General features: G+C 42.6%; 1 protein-coding gene across 1 annotated transcript in view; it reads right to left on the bottom strand.

Annotated features, from left to right (window-relative positions):
- Positions 1-23,499, bottom strand: part of LOC139693482 (uncharacterized) — a 575,772-nt gene that overhangs the window by 243,727 nt on the left and 308,546 nt on the right. Inside the window, exon 2 of the mRNA XM_071591659.1 lies at positions 1,189-1,197. Within this exon, the coding sequence (XP_071447760.1) occupies positions 1,189-1,197 (9 nt within the window). The remainder of the gene's footprint in view (positions 1-1,188; positions 1,198-23,499) is intronic.

Here is a 23,499-nt window from a genome sequence, read left to right as displayed (position 1 = left end):
TGATTTTCTAAACTTAATCATCAATATTTGAACTAAATCCCTCAAAAGGCAAATAAAAATAATGACTGTGACATGGCAAAGAAGAAGAACGCTCCCAATTATATGAAGATAAAAGCATTCTTGTGCCTGTGAAGAAGAATAGAAGGGAGACCATACAATTGGATTAGACGCAGAATACTCTCATTAAGCTGAGGGAAGCTACAGATGAATGGCGATGAATGAGAAGCAAGTGTGGAAAGAGAAGAGGATGTGGGGAAAGCCAAATAATGGGGAGGTGTGAAATTGGAAGGAACGACCAGTCGCGCACGAGCAGATTCATCGTAGGCGAAGAGTATAAAGGAAGATGGACGAGTGAGAGGAAAGCGCTCGTCTCAGCGAAAGGGCAGAGGCAATAACGAGGAAAATGAGAGGGGGAGAATGGGCCTCCACATCAATGGCTCAAGGATTGGGAAAATAGAAAAGAGCATGGGTTGATTGTGGGGCACAAGGGTATACGCGTGACACACCTAGAAAGGATTCGCCCTCCTCGTCGAACAGCAAACGGAGGAATTAAGGAGGCCAAAAAAAATAATGTAGTTTCAATCAGTCAGTCACTAAGAGCGGTATCTGATATAATTTTCACTAAAAGATGTGAGTCTGGAAATAGGTAAATGGGGTTAGGGAAAAGAATTGAGTAACAATAACATCTACATCTACATAATACCCCGCAGGCCGCCACAAGGGCGTATGGCGGGGGGTGTTAGGTCACCACAGGTAAAAGAGAAAAAATTAGAGCTTAGGCATTTTAGGTAAAATTATTGGGATAAAGACTTGTGAAATTTGACTAAGCCAATAACATCAAATATGTAAATTTACAACACTCGAAAATTCAATGTAAACATGCCGTTTACAAAAAGCCGTAAAGTTTCAAACTTTTAAATATTAATAACCATAGCTCATGAGTTAATAACAGAAAAGTTTGATGATAAAAGGAGTTTGAAGTGGTACATATTTACTGCAAAATTAATGGTATATTCATGAATTGAATATATATTATTCGGTAATCTACCGGTTAAGGTAGGTTTTGGATGGACATAATTACCAAATAAGTATTTTGTTTCTCCCAATAAAACACAACCCAACATCCTACTCTCCAACAAGTCCCTCTTCATCTCTGTGTACTTCCTTCTTACATTCATACCATCCAACATCCTTATCCTATTCCTACCCTTTCCTCGTTTGCCTAACCTTCTCCCCTCTATGACCGTCTTCAACATCCCACTACCGAGCAATACGCCCTTCATCCATTTTTTCTACCTCCTTATGATTTCTTCCACCAATCCCTTCTCCTCCCTCACATAGCACTTCCTCGTTAATTTTCCTTTCCACCCATTTCATCTTCTCCATCCTTCTCCACACCAGGAGGAGGTATTTTTATTAGGTAATCTACTGGTAAAGGTAGGTTTTTGGATGGACATAATTACTAATTAAATAATTTGTGTCTCCTAGCAAACACAACATCCTACTCTACATCAGGTCCCTCTTCAGCACTGAGTACTTTCATCCTCCCTTCCTCCCGTCCAACATCCTTATCCCGTTCCTTCCCTTTCCTCGTTTGCCCAACATTCTCCCCTTTATTACAATCTTCAACGTCCCACTGCCGGTTAATACCCCCTTCATCCACTTTTCCTGCCTCAATAGGATTTCTCCTAACAAACCCCTCTCTTCGCCCATCATACCAAGTACTTCCTCATTTGTTTTCTTCTCTGTCCATTTCACCTTCTCCATTCTTCTCCACACCCACATTTCAAAAGCCTCCAGTCTACGTCTATCCTCCTGCTTCAATGACCACGTTTCCGCGCCGTACATAGATACGCTCCATATCAAAGTTTTTACGAGTCATTTCTTAACATCCTTACTCAACGTCCCCGTCATTAACTCCCTCCTCCTTGTGAAAGCCTCTTTGCCTAGCGCAATCCTTGTCCTCACGTCCCTACTACTTTGACCGTGTTGGTCCAAAACACTACCGAGATACGTAAACTGTTCTACCTGCTCTACTTTTTGCCCTCCTATTTTAATGTTTAGCTTAACCTTTTTCTTTCTGGAAAATCGCATAACCTTTGTTTTATTAATATTGATTCTTGTCCAATACGTATCACACTGAATTTCCAATACACTCAGCAATGCTTGCAACCCCTTGGCTGACTGACAAACTGAAGCTTGGTCATCAGCAAACCTAACTGATTTTACGAATTCCCCGCCCACTTTCATTCCTACCTCCAGTTATTCCCATGCCTCTTTAATCATTTCCTCTGCATACAGGTTGAACAGCAGCGGTGATAATGGGCAACCCTGCCTCACACCTCTTCCTAATACTGCCGATCCGGACTCCCCGTTTCCCACCCGCACCTGAGTAGTCTGAGACATCTACAGGTTGCGGATAAGGCTCCTTACCCTCCAATCTATTCCTATTTACTGCAGAATACTCATTAGTTTTTCCCAACTCACTCTATCAAACGCTTTTTCGAAATCTACGAAACAGGCAAATACCTCCCGGTTGTGTTCTATATTCCTCTCGATTAATTATCTCATTACTGCAATGGCATCACGCGTACCTATCCCCTTCCTAAACCCAAACTGATCATCCCCTAAGTAATCATTTGCCCTACTCTCTATCCTAATGTTTATGATCCTCAAAACAACTTTAGCTGCGTGGGATATCAAACTTGTCAAAATTGTCCTGTAGTCCTCACATCATGTAGCCTTTACCTTTTTCGGAATAGGAACAAAACTGATCTCACAAAGTCTTCCGGCCAGATTCCTTCCTCATAGATACTACGAATCAGCCCATTTAGCATCTTCCTCCCACATTTGCCTAAACATTTCAGTAGTTCCGCAGGAATAGTATCCACCCCCGCGGCCTTATTTAGCTTCATCTCCCTTAATGCCCTTTTCTTCTCTCTTTTCTCCCTTCTTTCTCTACGTCAAGTTCCTTTTGCTATGTCTAACTTTGTTGGTCGAAGTTCTGTACTATACAGTTCTTCTCTATATTCCTTCCATCTCTCTTGTATCTTCCCTGCGTCAACTGTCATCTTACCCGCCTTATCTCTAACTGTTAGCATAGATCCTACTTTCTTACTTCCCGATAAAGATTTAACTTTGCTGTACAGCGCACCAATTTCACCCTTCCTCTGCAAACTTTCCATATCCTCACACTGAGTTTTCCACCATGCTTCTTTTGCTTCACTCGTTGCCCGTCTCTATTCATTGTTTAACTCTTTGTACTTCATTTTGCCTAAATCTGTTTACATTCTTCCATTTTCTCCTCTCACCTCATTTGTAATCATCTCATCCGTGATCCATGGTTTCATAGTCCTTTTAGCGTTAACGATTTCAATAGTGTCTTTTGCAGCTTTCGATAACCCTTTCTTGATACTTTCCCATTTTTCTTCCATTGTACTTAGCTCTTCATCTACATCTACATAATACCCCGCAAGCCGCCGCAAGGGCGTGTGGCGGGGGGTGTTAGGTCACCAACCGTAAAAAGGAAAACCTCTTTTCTCTTTAAAGAAGTCTTCCACCATTCTTCTTTTGCTTTATTTGTTGCCCGCCTCAATTTATTGTTCAATTCTTTGTACTTCATTTTGCCTAATTCTGTATTTATATTCTTCCATTTTCGCCGCTCATCCATCTTCATAATCATCTCATCCGTGATCCATGGTTTCCTAGTCCTTTTAGCGTTAACGGTTTCAATAGTGTCTTTTGCGGCTTTAAACAACCCTTTCTTGAAACTTGCCCATTTTTCTTCGATAGTACTTAGCCCTTTACCATCCTCCATGATTTCCTCTAGCGTTTGTTTGTACTCCTTCCTTTTCAAACCATATAATGCTTCTACATTCCATTCTCTAACTAGTCGCCCCTGCCTTATCTTATTGAAACGAACGCTTCATTTCATAACAACTAAATTGTGGTCAGAGTCCGCATCCGCTCCCGTGAAGCTGCGCGATTTTATCACACTGTTCCTAAACCGGTCTCTAACTAGAATATAATCTAGCCGATACCTTTCTGAGTCATCTGGCATTTTCCATGCATACCTGCGTCTTTTTTGTGTCTAAACCAAGTGTTGGTGATGACTAACCCCTGTCTCCTGCAGAACTCACCTGCTATCTCCCCGCGGTCATTCCTCGTGCTTAAACGGTAGTCCCCCACCTCATCACCATCTCTTCCTTCGCCTACCGTCGCATTCCAATCCCCCATCACTATCAAATGTTTCCCTGCAGGAACACACGCGATCATGTCCTCTAATTGATCGTATATCCTATCGACCTGTTCTTCCTAATGGTTGCTCGCCGGCATGTATACCTGAATAATAACCAAGTTCGTCGGTTCTTCTTTTATCTCTACTGGTAATATTCTATCCGTTACCTATTATATGTTGATTACGCTTCTTCCTACCTCTTTATTTAATACTATGGCAACCCCTCGTTGGCTTTCGTCTCCGCCAGGATTCATAATCTCTCTATTGTCCATCATTTAAATCTTGGGAATGATAATTGAGGTGGTTTACCATTGCCTTCCTCAATAGTGTTTTTAACGTGACAGCATCACTTACTGGCCGCCCCACTGGCTCAGACGCCATTGCAGCCGCCTCACTGAGGAACAGACGCTGCGTGGACTACCTTTCGTCTGGCTCCTAACCTTCGACCTATCTGGCATGGGTGACCCTACCAGGAGCAATTATTATTACTCCCGCCAGCACAGCTCTAGGGGTCATCGGAACGCGCGAGCCCTTCCACCACGTCAAGGTTGTAGTCCATGGGAGGGATATATATATATATATATATATATATATATATATATATATATATATATATATATATATATATATTCAGAAACAGATATAAAGAAAAGGGAAATATTTTTACTCTTGTGATCCGTTCGATTCCGCCTTCCCCACCCCTATTGTGTTCGTCCTTTATGTGTGTTCCTATCCCTTTTCCTTATATCTGTTTCTGAATATATAATATATATATATATATATATATATATATATATATATATATATATATATATATATACATATTTATCCGAAAAAAAACCGCAGTGTTGGGTTGAAAACCAGTAGTAGTCTCGTTTTAAGCCGATATGCTAGCCACCGCAACAATTCGACCACTGCCGTTATATTTTATGGCGGAATAAAAATGTGTGCCGGTAAATGGGGTATGCGTCACTTGCAAGTAACTTGGAGTAACAGCTTTATGAACACCAGGAGCGCCTCTATTTAACATGATACGGTGGATTATAGAAGAACGGATAGTACATAGTTGCACATTGTAGCAATACTCCCGTTCTTACGCACGAGTGAGGGGAATAAAAATGGGACCCACTCATCGCTGGAAGTAAGCAAATGATATAGAGGATTCCCTGGGTGAAGGAATCGATGCGAGGATTCTCGTGCAAATGAATTTACGAAGATATCTGACTTATTTTACGCCCTCTTCTCCAATGCCAATATCCACTCCCTACCCTCACAAAATTACGATAAACTCCGCGTTAAATTCACCACATTTTAAGCAATTTTTACCCGCGGAAGTTAGTTTGTTCAGTCAACCTCAAAACTGGGATTTGCAATACAGGGATGATATTTAAATATTTCGAGAAACAGATGTTGGGGGTGACGATTATACAATAATACTTCACGGCTGTACCTTTCAGACATTCTGGGGGTAGTGTGAATTATTGAATCGAAATTTATTTGGATGAGCTCTCTGGACAAGAGCAGGAGGACATCTTGGTCGAACTGGCGTCTCACTTTTCACGACTCCCGGCTTAGTCACGCCTGGCCAAAGGTGCTGTAGCTTCCCTAGTAACTTGATGTCATCTTAGCACGCAGACTACGAACACTCGCATTTCGCCATGCGGGTGAGGCAAGAGCGGGAGCCGCACACGCGTTTGCAGCAAGCAAGGGTAACGCAAGGTCACTTGGTGCAGAAACGAAATCCAATGGCAGCGAGGGGGCATTGCTTTGAGTCAGACGACTGTGCAACGAACGCGTGCATAAAATCTCCATCTTTCGTTTAACATTCATAAGACAAACAGTTCATCTAATGTAACACATCAGTCGTTTGATATGTGAGAGCCTTTTTTTTGTCAATAACCATTGATTGAATCACGGAGAGCTGAAAAGGAATTATTCAAACAAAATATAAATCTCCAATGGAAGTTGGCAAGTGAAGAATATGAAAATAGGTAGAATGATTTGAGGCGTCACTTTGTGGAAGCGATTTTTATCGGAAAAGAAAATACTTTGTTCCTCCACATATATTAATATACGTATGTGGAGGAACAAAATATTTTATTTTCCGATTTGAAAATAAGGGCATGGATTCATGAAACGCATATCCCTCTCTTTAAAAACTTCAGTCGAATGCAAGTGAAAGCTTATTTTTGGTCATTCAAACCGTAAAAAATGCCAAGGAGAGTTTGTGTCTGTTGGTTTTTCAGTATAATATTTCACTCATTTTTTTATAATAATAATAGCTAGTTTCGTACTTATGCACGGCGTAGTGTCCCACTAATCCCTATAGAATAAGAAGTAAACAGTAATATCTAATGAAAGACACCTAGGCGACCCATCTTGACGAAACAATAAAATAGACATATCACCAGGACCAAGTAATTAAAAAGCGAAAAAATTCCGAGGGGAGCGAATAATAAGAAATGTAAGGATATGGAGGTATCAAGCCAGAATGATTCCTCGTGCGGCCATTTGCAGCCGAGCTATGCACGGAAAGGGAGCGATCCTCTCTTTATAAGGCCAAGGGAGAAGGAGAGAGAAAGGTGGAGAAGGAGGGGTTGAGCAAGAAGAGGTGGATGGCAATAGAGGGGAACGGGGAAGAAGACTTGGCGGCGGTATCTGGGGAGGGGTAGCGGATAGAGGGGCCCTCCTCTTCCCACATCTGCACTCACACTTCTCGGGGCCCAACCAAGCCCATTACTGGCAAACGAGGCCCCGGGTATTACGTATGCACGCCCCTGCACATGGCGGCCACGAGGAACACTGGCTGGAGATGGGTGGGCGGACGTCGGCGGGGAGTGTGTGCGGGAAGGGGGAGGCTGGGATAAGGAGAATGGGAAAAGGAGCGCACAAAAGGAGAGAATAAGGAACCCGGGGTGGGGTGGCCGGTCATGGTGGAGGGAGGACGGGGGGTGGGGGAGAGAGTGTGTGCTGGGGGCAGGGAACAAGATGGAATTAGGAAAGGAACGATAATTACTCTTCTGGGACTCATTGTCTCCTGAGAACAACGCATAAACTCAACGTAGGAACGTTTTCTCGGGGAAGAAAACAAAAACATCATGCACGTTGACTGACGTATGGGCTCGTATTCACCAGTTTAACATGCATTTTACCTGTACGGTGAAAAATTAAAGAAAATCTGAGTCTGACTATTTTTGCATGGTCAGGTATTTGCTCTGGTGAAGTAAGCCAATAACTTGTAAAAATATAAAAATAACTTCGACGAATGAAAATAATTCATTAAAAAAGATGTTCAACTTTTATCAACCAATTTTATTAAAATTTTAACTTAATAGACCGTAAATATTCGTGCATATTAAAAAAATCATTTCTAATTACAGGTAAAATTCTGAAATAAATGTTTAGAGCAAAATGAAAATTCAGCAAAAGCAAACGGTTTACCAGCAAATTAATGCCACCGCTGAAAACCCCTTTGATTTCATCGCGATGGCAAATGGTAACGAACGATTTTGGTGCTTATGTATATCGTTTTGGACATTAAATCAATTTCAAATCTAAAATTAAAATAAACATATTCCACTTATAATAGACCTTATCATTTTTATAAAACTTTACGTGCATGTAAAAGATTTATTGATGCTTATTTGTGTTCGTAAAGTGGTCCGACCATGAAGTCGCATACGTATGGTAATACAAATTGCTCGTAATTTTCAAAACTTCTCCCTCAGATGCATCTTCAAAATCATTTTTTGAGCCTTATTATTAGATACGACTCAATAAATTGGACACAAAAATGCTTTTCTTTTGAGTCTTTATCACTATAATGAGAATTATTGTCAGCGGAGATGAATTATTTTCCTTGTGGAACCACAGGCCAGGAAAGCACCCCGGCTGACGCGTCCTTTCGCCAGAAGGGAAGTTGGCAGATGGAGAATGAGGGATGGAAGTAAATGGTGGCACAGCACGAAAGGAGGCGGAGGCGAACACCAAAGAGGGTGGGAACAAAGAAAGAGAAGGATGAGAGAGGGAATGCAATGGAGGCTGGAGCGGCGGAATCTATTATACCGAACACAAGAGCACCAAACGCGCCTCCCAGCCGTTCGGCAAAAACTCCACTATGACGATCACAACTTTCCCGTCGGGAACGTGATTCGAACCCACAACCTTGGCGGAGAGGTTTGCAACTTATCCGTCGGTCGGAGCTTGGCAAGAAGGGATAAGAGTGGGAGGAGTGAATGGTAAGGGGCACGGGGCAGGCAAGCAGGCAGGCATGGCGGTTGGCGAGAGGAGAACGAGGATGGGAAGCGAAGAGGAAGGGGTTCAGAGAGAGAGATAAGAGATCGCTGGTCCGCACGTACCAGATGAGTTAAGATGGGAGGAGGGAAAGTGAGTGAGGAGGTGGAGGGAGGAGGCGGGAGGGCGAGAAGCTCTTGTGGACCACAATGGAGAGAGAGAGGAGAGGCTTAGGGAGGGCGTGGAGACGGTGGGGGGGGGAGGTGTGGGATGATGTGTAGGAAGGACTCGGGGAATTGTTCACGGTGTGTCGGCTATGTCCGAACCGGGATGGGGGGGGTGTCGTTCGGCAGACGAGAGGAGGGGAGGGGGGTGACGGGTGGACGAGAGGAGAGAAATGCGGAGAAGAAATGGATGGCGGGGTGGGCCCCGGTTGGGTTCGGATGAGAGGGAGTTGATGCATATTATTGTTGTTACACGTGATGAGATCATTCAAATCAAGAAGACCTTAAAGAAAGCAGTTTCCAGAGGTCGCGGAACATGACTAGTGATCACGTGTTTTTCTTCTTCCTTTTAAACATTGTGTGTGTGTGTGACATACTCGTGTGCTCTTTAACGAAATGCAACACAGAGAGCAAGAAAACTAAGGAAAGCAATAATTACGAAGCCGTGGAAGTACCGAGTTTTGATCGTTGGGCTGGGTTTTCGAGCATCGGGGATGCGAGGTGGAAAGGTCGTACTCTCGAATAGAGAAGGGGATTCGCCACGCACCGAACACATGCGTCGGAATCATTTATTCTTCCCCGATCGGCAGGAGGAGGAGACCGCTCCGATCGTGTGCAATGAAAACTTTGGGCTCTCATTTTTGTAATTCATGACGAGCATTAGGTTGGAATAAGTTCTCTGAATCTGTGAACTCGGACGTAGAAAATGAAGATCGCCTAAGTTACACCTTTAGGAACAAAATACACGGTTGTATACCTTAAAATATGTAGATTAAATATTAACTAGTAAACTATGTTAGTAAGAGATACATGAGAGAACTGCTGTTTGAGCAGCTAATAGCTTCAAATAACTCGAACATTTACTTTAAATTTTGCGTGCCACTAAATGCACGCCTGGTGGTTGGAGTGAGAACAGTTTTTGGCTTTGTGATGTTTGGAAACCTGCATTTTATTATACTTATCCTGAAAGTAAAAGACGAATAAAGATGCATTGCAAATATCTGGATGCTTAACGTTGATTTTGTATGACACGAATAGTGTGAAGGAAAATTGACCTGTAAAACTTATAATTGAGGTAATCTACTTCTTTCGTTGCCTCTGGGAGTGCTAATCTGCAGGTAACCCTTTCGGTATCAAATGCTAAGTAACTGCAACTTTCAAATATTATATAACCAATTCTTAGAGAAAGAAATCAAAGAAATACTTTTTTAATGCTGAGTTAAAAGCTTTACTTTCAGGTGACGATGTAACAAGTTGCACCGCCATGAATACTTAACAACCGCGCAAAAGCGGAAAATATTTGAAATGATACTTTGAATTGAAATGCACAATCACTGACAAACGGTTAAGTACGATAGCTAACTTATAAATAATAGAATAACACAACAAAAAAATACATGGAATGCAAAGAAATGATGCGGTTTGAAAGAACGGAAAATTACTTTGAGAGAGACCCAAATGAAGGAAGGAAGAAGGAGAATTTGCGATAGCCAAAACGTTACGACCGTAACTTAATGCGAGCCAGGAATATTATCGTCATCAACTTCTTTTTCCACTCAACACTCACGATTTTTGTGGATGTCATAAGGAATAAACCGAAGAGAATTTTGATGAGTCATAATGAGACTTGAATTAAATTTTCGTTTAGTAAGGATAATATGATATAACTAGAGCCATAAATGATCACTAAAATATTGAATCCGATAGAATGAGCATAATATTTATCGATAAATAACTTGATACCACACGGTCTTGGTATTATTGTTGCATAGTTTTATTTGCTGGTGACAATCGTGACTATGATAAAAAAAATCCCGGAATAAAAGTCCGCAATACCTTCTTCAACAAACAACCGGAGTTACGCCGCCCCAGCTCGGAACATGACTACAACACGAGTACACACTTTTGCCCACACAATTAAATCCCCTTCGCACTACCTCTCCGATCGATCGTTGCCATAAGCAATGAATGGTTTCAACGATCTCCTGCATATTCATTTGCTCCGGCATCGCCGACTGTGCTGGAGAGGAGTTGTGACGAAGGGCGAGAAAAAGTTGCGACGATGCCGCTAGGGCGAAGGAGTGTTGACAGCATTAGTTCGCCCGAATTCCTCCCCCCCCACCCTCTTCCCTTCCCCGAAGAACCAACCCTCAACCCCCAACGCTCCGCTTCGATGATGAGCCATACAAACACTTGACAACGATCTAGGGGAGCAAATTAATCTAAACTTTCCGGGCTCCATTTAAGGGTGAAAGGGCCACCACAATTTCAGGCTCGAAGTTGAAAGGCACGCGAGGGGGTGGGTTGTAGTAGGTATGCGACGATGAGGCCGGTGGGTGACGGGCGGGGGTGGGATCAGGAGGGGGGGTCGAGAGGACGGGGGGAGGAAGGGAAGGACTAATGATGGTCGGGGGTTGGCGAGGTGATGGTACGAGTGATAATGATTGAGGTGAAGCCTGCCGAGGATTGGTGCCAGGGGGGGGACGCGAAGGGGAAATGGGGGGACGGCGACGAATGGTGTTGGTTTGGACGGTTTGGGTGGGAGACGGGCGTGGGACGGACGCCGAGGGCCGGAGGAATCGGAGGCGTGACTGTCGGCATGCGTGTGTGAGTCGGAGGAGGGAGGGGAATTGCACGGGTGGAGCGTAATTAGGCAGTCATCTTTGATCGATCGAAGGAGTCCGAGGATGAGATATGGGACGGAGCACTTTCTGGGTCTCCTTCCTTCCCTCGCCCCGTCCCACTTCCCCCGCCCCCTGCGTCTCATTTCTCTTCGGCAATCCCATCACGGTCCGATTGTCCCTGTCTGACCCCCCCTCCCATCCCATCGCCGCCGCCTCCTTCCCCGTGCCCTCTCCGCCCCTCTCCTCTTCAGCCCTACCCGTCTCGCGCCATTACACCTTTCTCTCCCACTCGTGATGCGAAGGGAATTTATAATTCCGATTCCAAGAAGTGGTCGCGCGTGGCCGTGGCATTCCTTTCCACGCCTCTGGCATCATTCTGGAACGAGCAGACATTCGCGGCGGTGTGGGGAAAACTTACCTTTTCTTTTTTTTAAATCCCAATTTACTCATTGCCTAAACACAAATATTATTGCTTACCCCCCGTTGATTTCCCTGTAACGTAAACTTCCAAAATGATGTGTGGCGTAATATTTTCGCATGATTTAGCTAATGATCTGGTGGAATGAAAAACATAAGGTACGCATTAATGCATGTTCATTACGGAGTAAACTTGGTGTCAGTTGTGAAAACAATGAAAGCTACTACGATCGCATAGTTAAAATTATGACGACATTTCCCATCACACACGAACTCGACGGTAAGCAAATGTTTTCAAAGTATAAATACATGGAGCGTGAAATATTCCCGAAGCATCTTCAGTACAACACCATATCCTGATGAAACACTTTACGAACAGAATGAATATTTTTCTCAAATTAGTAGTTTGTAAAACGTTTGAAACACTTTGTGAATAATCATAGGTAAACATTAATTATAAATAAAAAAGAACATTCGAAATGCTCAAATTCATAAAATATACAATTATCACCAAATATTTCTCAGTTCAACTAGCATACCTGCTGTTTGAATGCCAACTTCTACAAATTTTTCGTAAATTACCATTAAATTAGATACGTCGCCGTAAGTTTCTTCCAACAAAGTGTAAAAAGAATTTTGTTTGCTGGTTAATCGATGGGTGATTTAAATACGACCACGTTTGGGCGCAAAAAAAACATTTAATTTGGCTCGCCGAGTATCAATTGATTCGGTGGTAACTCAATTACGCCATTAAAGATCCCAGAACAAATGAAACTCAAATTGCGAGCGCGGCCGTCGCACCGGCCAACATAATTTTTTATGTCATCAAATCGTTCATACCCTCGGAATTTGAACAAACACGTCCGGAAAGAATCACCCGCGGAAAATCCACGAATTTAATTGCTGGATTCATTTAAATTTTTTACCTCTGGTAAAAAGGCTCGCGGGTTCCAATGTGACTGCCGTATGAAATAAAGAGTGAGGGGCGGAGGAGAGAGGAGAAAGGGCGGAACGGGGTGAGGGGGCGGTGGGTGGCGGTGGGGGAGGAAGCAGGAGAGGTGACTGGGGAGGGGAGGGGCCAGGAAGGAAAAATCTAATCATGCACCCAAACCAGCAGGCAGCAGAGTCGGAATGGATGGATTCGTGAGTAGTTTTATTTTATAAATCATTATCTATACAAACACACAAAAATATAAATTACATACACACACATAAAAATATATATATATATATATATTATATATATATATATATATATATATGTATGTATGTATATATATATAATATATATGAGGAAATGATTATAAAGGCTTGGGAAGAACTGGAGGTGAGAATGAAAGTGGGCGGGGAATCCGTAAAATCTGTTTGGTTCGCTGATGACCAAGTTTTAGATTGTCAGTGAGCCAAGGGGTTGCAAGCATTGCTGAGTGAATTGGAAATTCAGTGCGATAGATATTGGACAAGAATCAATATTTATAAAACAAAGGTAATGCGATTTTCTAGAAAGAATAGGGCTAAGTTATAGATTAAAATAGGACGGCAAAACTAGAGCAGGTAGAACAGTTTACGTATCTCGGAAGTGTTTTGAACCAACACGGTCAAAGTGGTACGGACGTAAGGAGGAGAATTGCGCTTAGAAAAGAGGCTTTCAAAAGGAGGAGGGAGTTGATGACAGGGACTTTGAGTAAGCATATTAAGTAAAGATTCGTAAAAACGTTGATATGGAGCGTAGCTACGTACGGCGCGGAAACGTGGTCATTGAAGCAGGAGGATAGACGTAGACTGGAGGCTTTTGAAATGTGGGTGTGGAGAAGAATGGAGAAGGTGAAATGGACAGAGAAGAAAACAAATGAGGAAGTACTTGGTATGGTGGGCGAGGACAGGGGTTTGTTGGGAGAAATCCTAAGGAGGCAGGGAAAGTGGATGAAGGGGGTATTGGCCGGCAGTGGGATGTTGAGACTGTGATAGAGGGGAGATTGTAGGGCAAACGAGGAAAGGGAAGGAACAGGATAGGGATGTTGGACGTGATGAAGGGAGGAAGAAAGTACTCAGAGATGAAGAGGGACCTGATGTAGAGTAGGATGTTGTGTTTTGCTAGGAGTTAGAAAATACTTATTTAGGAGCTGTGTCCATCCAAAAACCTACCTTAACTGGTAGATTACCTAATAATATATTTATAAATTATGTATATATATTAGTAATATATAAATAGATTTATATATAAATCGCGGTAGTCCAGTGTGTAGAGCGTTGGATTGCTGACCGGAGGGTCCCAGGCTCGATTCCCGGGCAAGGCGGTCTGGGCACCTGCAGCTCCACCCAAGCTATGTGATTTTTCAGGTACCAGATTTTCCTGGGAAACCATAACCGGCACAGGGAAAGGAACTGGCCATATGTCTATACCTGTGTATGTATATATGAAGTACTTTGTATGGTGGGCGAAAAGAGGTGTTTGTTGGGAGGAATCCTATGGAGGATGGAGAAATGGATGAAGGGCGTATTGATCGGTGGTGGGGTGTTGAAGACTGTCATTGATGGGAGAATGTTAGGCAAACGAGGAAAGGGAAGGAACAGGATAGGGATGTTGCGCGGGATGAAGGGAGAAAGAAGTACCTGGTGGAAAGGACCTTGGGTGTTTGTAATCGTCTTCATTGTTATTCTTTGTTAATAGTCCGATGTAAAGGCCAGAGTGCTGTTTTCGGACTAATGGCTAAATAAATAAAAATAAAATAAATAAATAAAATATTTATTTGGTAGTTGTGACCATCCAAAAACCTACCTTAACCGGCAGATTACCATAAAATATATATATATGTATGTATATATGTATATATATATATATATATATATATATATATATATATATATATATATATATATATATAATTGTGCAACATTTAGACGGCACAATAGGACACAAATTAAAATAAATAACACTTAAAAGGACACTCACATTGTAGATTGTTTCTTCTTAAGGCCAGATTCGACCCAGTATGACCCGAAGAAGACCTCTGAGAAGGCCGAAAGCTCAAATAATCTACAACGTGATTGTCCTTTTAGAAGTTATCTATTTTATTTTGTGTTCTATTGTGCAATCCAAATGTTATATTGCTCTCGTGAGTGCTAAATGGAACGCTCTTCGGCGACGGACAAATACATAAAAACACAAATGTAGATTTTTAAAACATAGAAACACAAAGAAAGGACACTCGCTTATTTAGTTTTGACGTTTCGGCGTTACGACCGCCTTCATCAGATTCTGATGACCACCGTCGTGCCGTCTAAACGTCAAAACTACATATGTTAGTGCCCTTTCTTTGTGTTTCTATGCTTTAAAACTTTACATCTTTTGTGTGTGTGTGTGTATATATATATATATATATATATATATATATATATAAGGATATCATGGGGAGTGAGATGGTGCAGAAATTACGGAAGGCTAGAAGGAGGACGTCATTAGTAGCCCACCTCCACAATATCCTCTCCCCACCTTTTACGGTCCCCTCCCGGAAGAGCCAACCCTGCTTCACTTCTTATCCCCCTTCCTCCTCTCTTACCTCGACCATCTCGACTCCCACACGCCCGCGCGGCTGCCCTTGGCCACTGCCACCCGAATTACTCGTGGCCGCTCTCAAAATAATCGCATTGCAGAGCGAGAGGGAGAGAGAAAGACAGCGGATGGGGATGGAGATGGAGTTAGAAAGAGAGAGCGTAGATTGCACATTGAGGGTGGATGGGGATGATAGGGGAGTGCTCGGGGGGGCGACCGTTGGGGGATAAAAGATTATTTAATTAGAGCTTTACCCGTTAGGCTCCACGAAAAAATATTATGAAGATGAGAAGGATTGTAAGCTTCGCCCTCAGCTCTTCATCCCGTTTCTCTACAACCCTATTCCTCATTGCACTTCGCAACGTGATCGGTATATCATGCATGAACATACTATATACAGGAGCGTTATAATTTCAATTATCACCTGAAATAATTTTAGTCATAATTGTCGTTACAATAGCGAATTATTTGAATGGTTGAATGTTTAATTTAACAAACCTACAAAAGGCCGTGCTCAGAAACATATTTATAAAACAGTGATAGTTCTTCAATAGAACCGTTTCTGATAAAATACTAGACATTTATCAATTTTTTCTTTGATTATACGTCTAAACAGTAACTCTTTTACGTACTAAAAATGGATCAGCTAGATATAAATTTTTGCTTGCCCATTTCTTTCTAAACAATTAATTATAGGGGCGAAATGTAAATATTCATGATAGTTCAATTAATTTTGGGTTTCCCGCCAAAAAACCTACAAATTCAATCCAATCCTAATAGTTATCTAGTGCGGTGGTCGAACGAAATTAGAATTAGTTCGGAACTAATGAAACTGGTGAAATATAATGTAGATAGACTCGTAAAGGAATCGGATAAGGGACACTTTAGTTACTTTTTATGAGAATTTTCATGAAAATGAATTGTGCATGATATAAAACTCTTACTGACAAATAGTATTAAATTTGAGAATAGCAAGCATTTTCTTTTCAAAGGGCAATGCTATTTTCTTCCAGCAGAAAATTCGTAGGAGGAAAATAATTGTACATAGAGGAGAAACGTGAGGAACTATAGGAACGTAGAAATAAATTGAAATAAAAAACCAAAATGTTAACACAATAAAAATAGGAAATTTAAGGAAAAAAAATAACTAGTAAAAATCCAAAAAATTCATCAATTTGACCTCCCAAATCTTTTTTTAAATAGACGCATGTTAAATTACGCGGAAAAAAAGTGTATATAGTACCCACGTTTTTGAACGCTACTCCACCGCTTGACGTTTTTCCTCCATCGATTCTCTGATTAACATACTGAATTTAAAGTAATATCAAATGAGCTTAGAAGAGTTTATGAATATGATGACATAATTAAATTTACATAATAGGTTAAGGGGATTACAAATCCCAATGAAATATCTCCAAGCGAGGGATCATTAGCATTTTGATTACCAGACGAACCGAATTGGGTAAGTTTACGTCATGCGTTATTCTTTTTCGATTATTTTCTTGGAGACTCGCGAGCAGGGAAGACGACTGAGGAATGAACCTAAGCAAGAGGGCAAAAAGACCAGCGACAATCAAACAAAAGGGTGCCACGCCTGCGACCGCGCGCACGGCACTCTTACCCCCATGTACTTGTCTCCGTGAACTCGAGGCAACTCGCTCCCTCACGCAAAGGCACCCCTCGGCCTCTTCCAATCAACCCCCCCCCCTGCAACCCCCGAAGGGGCAGCTCGAAAGGGAAAGCGACGAGGGCACACAAACACGGAATCTCAAAACCGTTCCCTGGAACGTAATTAACCAAGGCGTTCAATGGACAAATCCAATAGTTATCCTCGCGTTCAGCCCACCCGTTCCACGCACCCCACAACAAGTCCGCCAAATCCCCCTCCCCCCCATCCTACCACTCCGTGCCCCAGGGGACAAAGCGGCCGGGGCCTCCTTTTGATCCGACACTCAACCCCTCCCACTAGAGCCGCCCTGGCCAATCCCGCCGGCTACCCTACTTCTGATTAATTTTTTTTCTATCAATTTAGCGAGCCCATCTTCGGATGCTCTTCTCTGATTGAGGTCCTCGGCGGGTTTTTGCGACATCTTACCTACTTCGGATTCCCTCCCGCTCCCTTCTGAAGTGGAACGACAAACACCGAAGGGGATTGACTCCGAGTGCAGTAGGGCACGGCACTTGCAAAAGAAATCGTTTCGAGACTTAAAAATAAACATCGACTGGCGCGTTTGTATTTCGCAAAAAAATATGCCATAAAAGCGATCCAGCACGCATCTTAAGAGAAAAAAAAGGGTCGAGACATGGAAGAAATAGACGTTGCGGTCCCTTTAGTTTCATATATATATATATATATATATATATATATATATATATATATATATATATATATATATATATATATATATATATATATATATATATATATATATATATATCTTCAATCTCTCAATGAATATCTCATTCAGCCTTAAAAAACTCATCGCCGAACGCCTGGGCCAAATAGACGACCTCGGTCTCAATTTCAGCCCGGAGTGCGGCGTTCATATTCATCTCTATTCATCCACCCTTGAGGCGATCACCGTTGGGCACCACGGTGACCAGTCCCATCACCTGCAATCCTCCACACCCCCTTCTTACCCCCCGCCCACCCACTCACACACTCCCTCCTTTTAAAAGCCCCTTTTCTTCGGGACCTCCCGCCTTCCACCCTTCCCAGACCCCCCTCGCCGCACTAATACGCCTCCCCCTCTCCCCCCACCTCCCCCCATCCGCCTGGCTCCCTCCCCCAATCCGGCCGGCCGCCCCCTGGGAAGATTACGGAAGCGATTTATGAGACCCCCTCCTCCGCCTCTTTCGGCCCCACATCGCCCGCCACCAGCGTGATGCAGAGGAGAGGGAGACGAGGGGCGGCGAGGGAGGCCCTAGGGGTCATAAAAGGGGTGCAGTTGCGTTGACGGGAAGAGGGGGAGATGGAGGAGAGGTCGTGGGGGGAGGGAAGGGGAGAAGGGGAGTATTGCGAGAGGGGGAACGGGGTGAGGAACACGAGGAAGATGGGGGTGGGCGAAAGAATTAAAAGGGAGAGGTGGCGAGGCGGAAAATTCCCGGAATAAGTCCGGGGATGGGGCCGTCGGGGGGTTGGGGAGGGAGCAGAAGGACGGTGCGGTGGGACGGGAGAGTGACTGAGGGTGTAGGCGGGCACGGGGGTGTGGCGAAAGGAGTAGGTCCAAGGAAAGGAGCCCGCGTAATAAAAGGGGAAATCACGAGGGCTGTGGCGCCGGCGTTTAGGAGAATTGTGAAGGGGAAAGGGTTATTTGTGGGAGAGGAGGACGAATGGATGGCATTTTGAGTCTCAAGATGTCAGAAAATAGTCGTAAGAGATTAGATCTCGGGTGTTCGTGTGTCAAAGTGGCGTGGGTGCGTGCGTGAGGGGCGTGGGAATGGTGGCGTTGGGGGAAGGGGTAGGAGCAACTGGTGAGGGGGAGGGACTCGTGGGTGTTGGCCCACCCTCTGCCCACGGCCACCCCTATCCCCCAGCGCCCCGCACGTCGCGTGTCTTCAATTAGAAGATGTGGGAGGGTGGGAGGGAGACGACACCCTAAGCCAAAGGAAGGGGTGGTCCTCCGTCGTGGCAGACAATTCAAAAGCCATGCGACCTGGAGGCGGGCAATGATGCGTGCGGTGGCCGACGCGCTCATTCAAAATAACGTCGTAGCGGAAAGTGGACGGCGAGCAAGTCGCCGAGTTCGATTCTACATGAATATATTACCCGATTCCCTCGACGGGAAACGTAATTCATAACATGCGTTGGTGGTGGTTCGAAACATACGTACTTTTAATTTGTAAGCGATTTTTCAAATCGCCAATGGTAATAGTGCTTGGATTAATCGAAGTGTTTATTTCATTTTCTTAAAGTTTTCTCCCCCTCTCTCTCAAAGTTAACTTTCTCTAACAATTCATGAAAATCATTTCCAAAACTATTTTACGACTATCGGAACTCGATGAAATCGAAAACGTTAATATTTTTCCGAAAGATAAATTCGATCGACTTAAATCATTCCTAATCATTGTCCTCGTACCTTGCCAAGTTTTATTTCTATAGGCTTCGGTGACTCCCTGGACTGATGGATGATCAACCCTTAAAAATTCTCTTATGAACGTTGACACTTAGTGAATAATAGGTTGTAATAAATTATTCTACCATGGTGTATTTAATCAGAGGTTTATTATTTAGCGTATGTACTAATGCTTTTCAAAGTGATATTAAGATATTACTCTTTATAATATCTTGATCATGTTACATTGAAAATGGATAAACTTGTTTAATTTATGATGGGCGGAAAAATCTAGTTATAGCAATTTTTTAAAGAAATTATAAAAAAATCCAGTAGCTGAAATAAGACGGCAGTTAATTGGCTTTTTACAAGTTAATGCGACTGATATACGCATGTATGAAACGTGGAACAGTAAAAATTCATCTTGGTTACTTCATTTCTTACTCTTTTTTGCTCATATTTTATGTTATATCTGTGTTTCCACATACTGGCAAGGAAGCGTGAATGGGAGCCATCGAATTCTAGCACATTCTCTTCCGTTGTCAATGAATTGAAAATGCTGGACTGATTTGCGTAACTTCGGAAAATGGTCACCATAATGGCAGATTCCATATTCCAATCTATTCTGTCCTGGAAATTTTACGCACGGAATTTCTGTTATGATTCACGAATACTATTCACGCATTTATGGATATGCCTACGCCCACTTCACCTAATTCCTCATCGGAAAGAAAAATCGTCGGAGGCGGTGAGAAGGGCGGATAGGTGGGACGGTCAGCTATAGCCGCAGTGTGGGATGCCACGAGCGGCACGGTGCCTCGGCGGAGTTAAGTTACTTCCCCGTCATTCAACATGAATTTGGCACCAGGTGAACTCATCGGGTAGATGTTTCAGGTACCTAAAAGGTAAAACACCCGGATGTGAGCCCTTCAGCGTCGCCAGACAGACGACACCAAACTCTCGCCTTTGGTGGTAAGAAAAAAACATGAATGGAAAAGTTGAAAATAAAAATGATCGTTTTTATTCCGTTGATACGACTAATTAACTGAATTGAAACATTTTGTGGCGGACAAATATCTTTGTTTCATTTGACGGACATTTTTTTTACATTTCAAAGTACCGTTATGATTTACAAATATTACATCACCAGATTAATATCATTACAAACCTCTTGCTCCAATACGCCCTGGAGAATTTTGACTTTAATCTAATTTAATAGGATCATTGAGTTATCTTCGCATCTACTTGATACCATGGAAGTAATACAATTAATGAGATTATTCCCCTCCAAGTCTTAGTTCCTTATTAAAAATCATGTAAAATCGTCAAATAAAACAGAAAGAACATTTCATTCAGTCAAAAAATTGAAAAAATTGTAAAAATCTTGGGAGGACTGAACAGTAATTAATCGCAGAACACTAAAAGGAGTTTTCGGGCGTGACTAAATGGAATCGAATCATATGATAATTTAGAACTATAACTTTGTGACCTGAGGATTGCGTTGGATGTCCACACCTGGATCGTGCGTTTGTAAATGAAAGTACTGTGGCATCGCGAAGTTATAATTTTTTCGTAATAATGTAGAACGCAAATGTATTTCAACCGACTAATATTGAAAAAAATGGATTACTCCTGATATTAATTATGTTACTTCACTTTCAACATAAATAATCTTACCAACAAGCAACAATATGAATTTAAAAAATAACACACGAAGTAATTAGAGGAAAAAGATAAGATTAATAGCGAAAAGCTAAGAATTTCTCGCAATTGAAAAAAACGTCGATATATCACAATTAAATCGTAATATGTGGTCTCCAAACCCATAATAAGTGATGAGGGCGCACAAAGCGTCGCGCACCTGGCACGGACATTCGTCAACGAAAGAAGATATCGGCGGCCGTTGTTGCTTGGTAACGGCGGGAGGGGAGAGTGGATGGATGAGTGGGAGAGAGAGAGATAGGGAGAGAGGAGTGAGTGGTGGGGAGAGAAAGAAAGACCCATATGAGCCAGGAAACCGTTATACGTCTCCCTCCTCCCCCCCGCCTTTTTCCCGCGGCCCTCCCCCCCCCCCACTCGGCTGTCCCTCCCTCCTCTTCCTTTTTCCCCTCTTCTTGAATGAAATCCCCGTACACGTAAACTCACTGACGCTCGCCCGTTCATTCTTTTGCAAAGTGGGGAGGGGGGGAAGGTGGTGAGGAGTTAAGAGGAGGGGAGACGACATTTCGGAGGGGAAGAGCGAGAGAAATGGAATCAAGGCAACTCCACTCACACACACACACACACACTCGCACACAATCGAAGAGACTGCGTGTTTTGGATTCCGGCCAGGGGGGGCGGAGGCGGCGGCACGGGAGAGCCGCGCCGGCGCGGTTCGCATGCTCTCCGAGTTCACGCGACGGCCGAGAGGTGGCAATGAGAACAGACCGACTACTAACGATTCTAACGGCGAAAGGCTGAACTACGTGCTCCACCAACTCACCCAAGGCCTCGGCGGTAGCTCAGTCAAAATAAATAGGTGGGGGCGTGTTAGTTTGGAAGTTGTTCGGGGAAAGTTTCCGGGGGATAAGTGGGCCATTCATGTAACTCGGTGGCGAGTTTTCCCGACCGTAATGAAATTAAAACTTTACATTGGGCATTTATTTTCTTCGGTTGACTTTTTTTTCCATCGGTTTTATTGTCTCTCGAGGGATTTCGCATGAGATAAAGCTAAATAAAAGGAATTGATATTCACCGTTCATTGACTCGTGTTAACGCGTCGGGTAAGGATTCCCAAAAAAAAGCTATGTTGAGAGAGAGAGAGAGAGAGAATTTCCCTGAAATTCCAGTGATAAAAGTCTGACGTCATTTTTACTCGATTGGGAATGTTTGCCATTTGCTGCCAACACAAAAGCATACGTAAGGAAAGAATTTGGTGAATTTATTTGCTAAAATAGTGCCAAATATTGTTCACGATGCGGAATTAATATGCTGGTAGTAAAAATATGTGCATGTTATATACTTCTCTTCACTCAGAGGTCAAAACCTCTGGGTGAAGAAAGGTATTTAATGAATCAATTACACAATCCAACTTATACTGCTGCAACTGCAGGAATTGTATTTTTACATATTTTGTTGAAAATGACGTACCTAACATTAGTACTCGAAAAATTCGATTCAAATAGTAAAATAGAAACGTCATCATTCATATATCTGGTTTTAACTTTAAGTTTTCTATATTTTCTTTAGCTCTTCCAAAATTTCCTGGAAAGAGTTGTGATAATATTGGTCATTTCCCTATAATTTCTAAAGAAAATGCATTTAAATTACTCTTGAAGGAGTGATTTCCAAATTTTCAACTAAAAACAGCAACTGAGCAACGCATGTACGCGCCTCAGTATGTACTTTCTCATCACTTAAGAATTCATGCAACCCCTTTCGCCATACTTCGGTACTTTATGTAAGATGAAATATAATTGGTTGGAAAGGCTCTGTAACTTCGTCATTACTTCGACCGTTTGGCTCGTCATATTTCAACGCATCACAGCGGGTTGGCTTAGAAGTTATTAAAGTTTGAACAATAGAAATGAGTATTAACTCCATGCTAAACACACGTACTTTGTGTTGATCATCTACTTTCAAGACATTGGGTTGAAATCACTGATTGTAAGTCAGAAATCCACCTTTTCATTATATTAAATTGTTTATAAATAAACTTAATTAAATGATAATAAACAAAGAACAAAATGTAGTTATCAGAATAAGATAGGAATTGGAAGAGTGGATTGCAAAGTCATTGCTGGCCACAAATATATTGTCTTGCAAATGTTTAACTATGAAAATTACTGCTACGATCAGTGACGGCTAGATATAACATTACAGTACAGGCATTTGGTAGGAGAGCGCCGACACGAAACACGTGAAGAGCCTTAAGCCCGCGATTGTGGCGACGTCAGGGAGGATTTCAAAAGCCTATTGCATTAAAAGCAGGGTTTGCGCAAAAGGGATGAGGGAATGAAAAGCGGCAAATCACGCATAAAAGAGAGAGCGTGGACCTGAAATGTAAGCATCCGATACATGCATGGGGGGGGTGGAGAAATATATATATATATATATATATATATATATATATATAATTAAGAGGGCTAAGTCTCCTCCGCAACCACGAAACGAAGAG

This window comes from Hetaerina americana, unplaced genomic scaffold (genome assembly GCF_022747635.1).
Source record: "Hetaerina americana unplaced genomic scaffold, ioHetAmer1.1.p SCAF_5, whole genome shotgun sequence".
Lineage (NCBI taxonomy): Eukaryota > Metazoa > Arthropoda > Insecta > Odonata > Calopterygidae > Hetaerina > Hetaerina americana.
The sequence above is the reverse complement of the archived record's forward strand: the minus strand, read 5'-3'. Positions and strand labels throughout refer to the sequence as shown.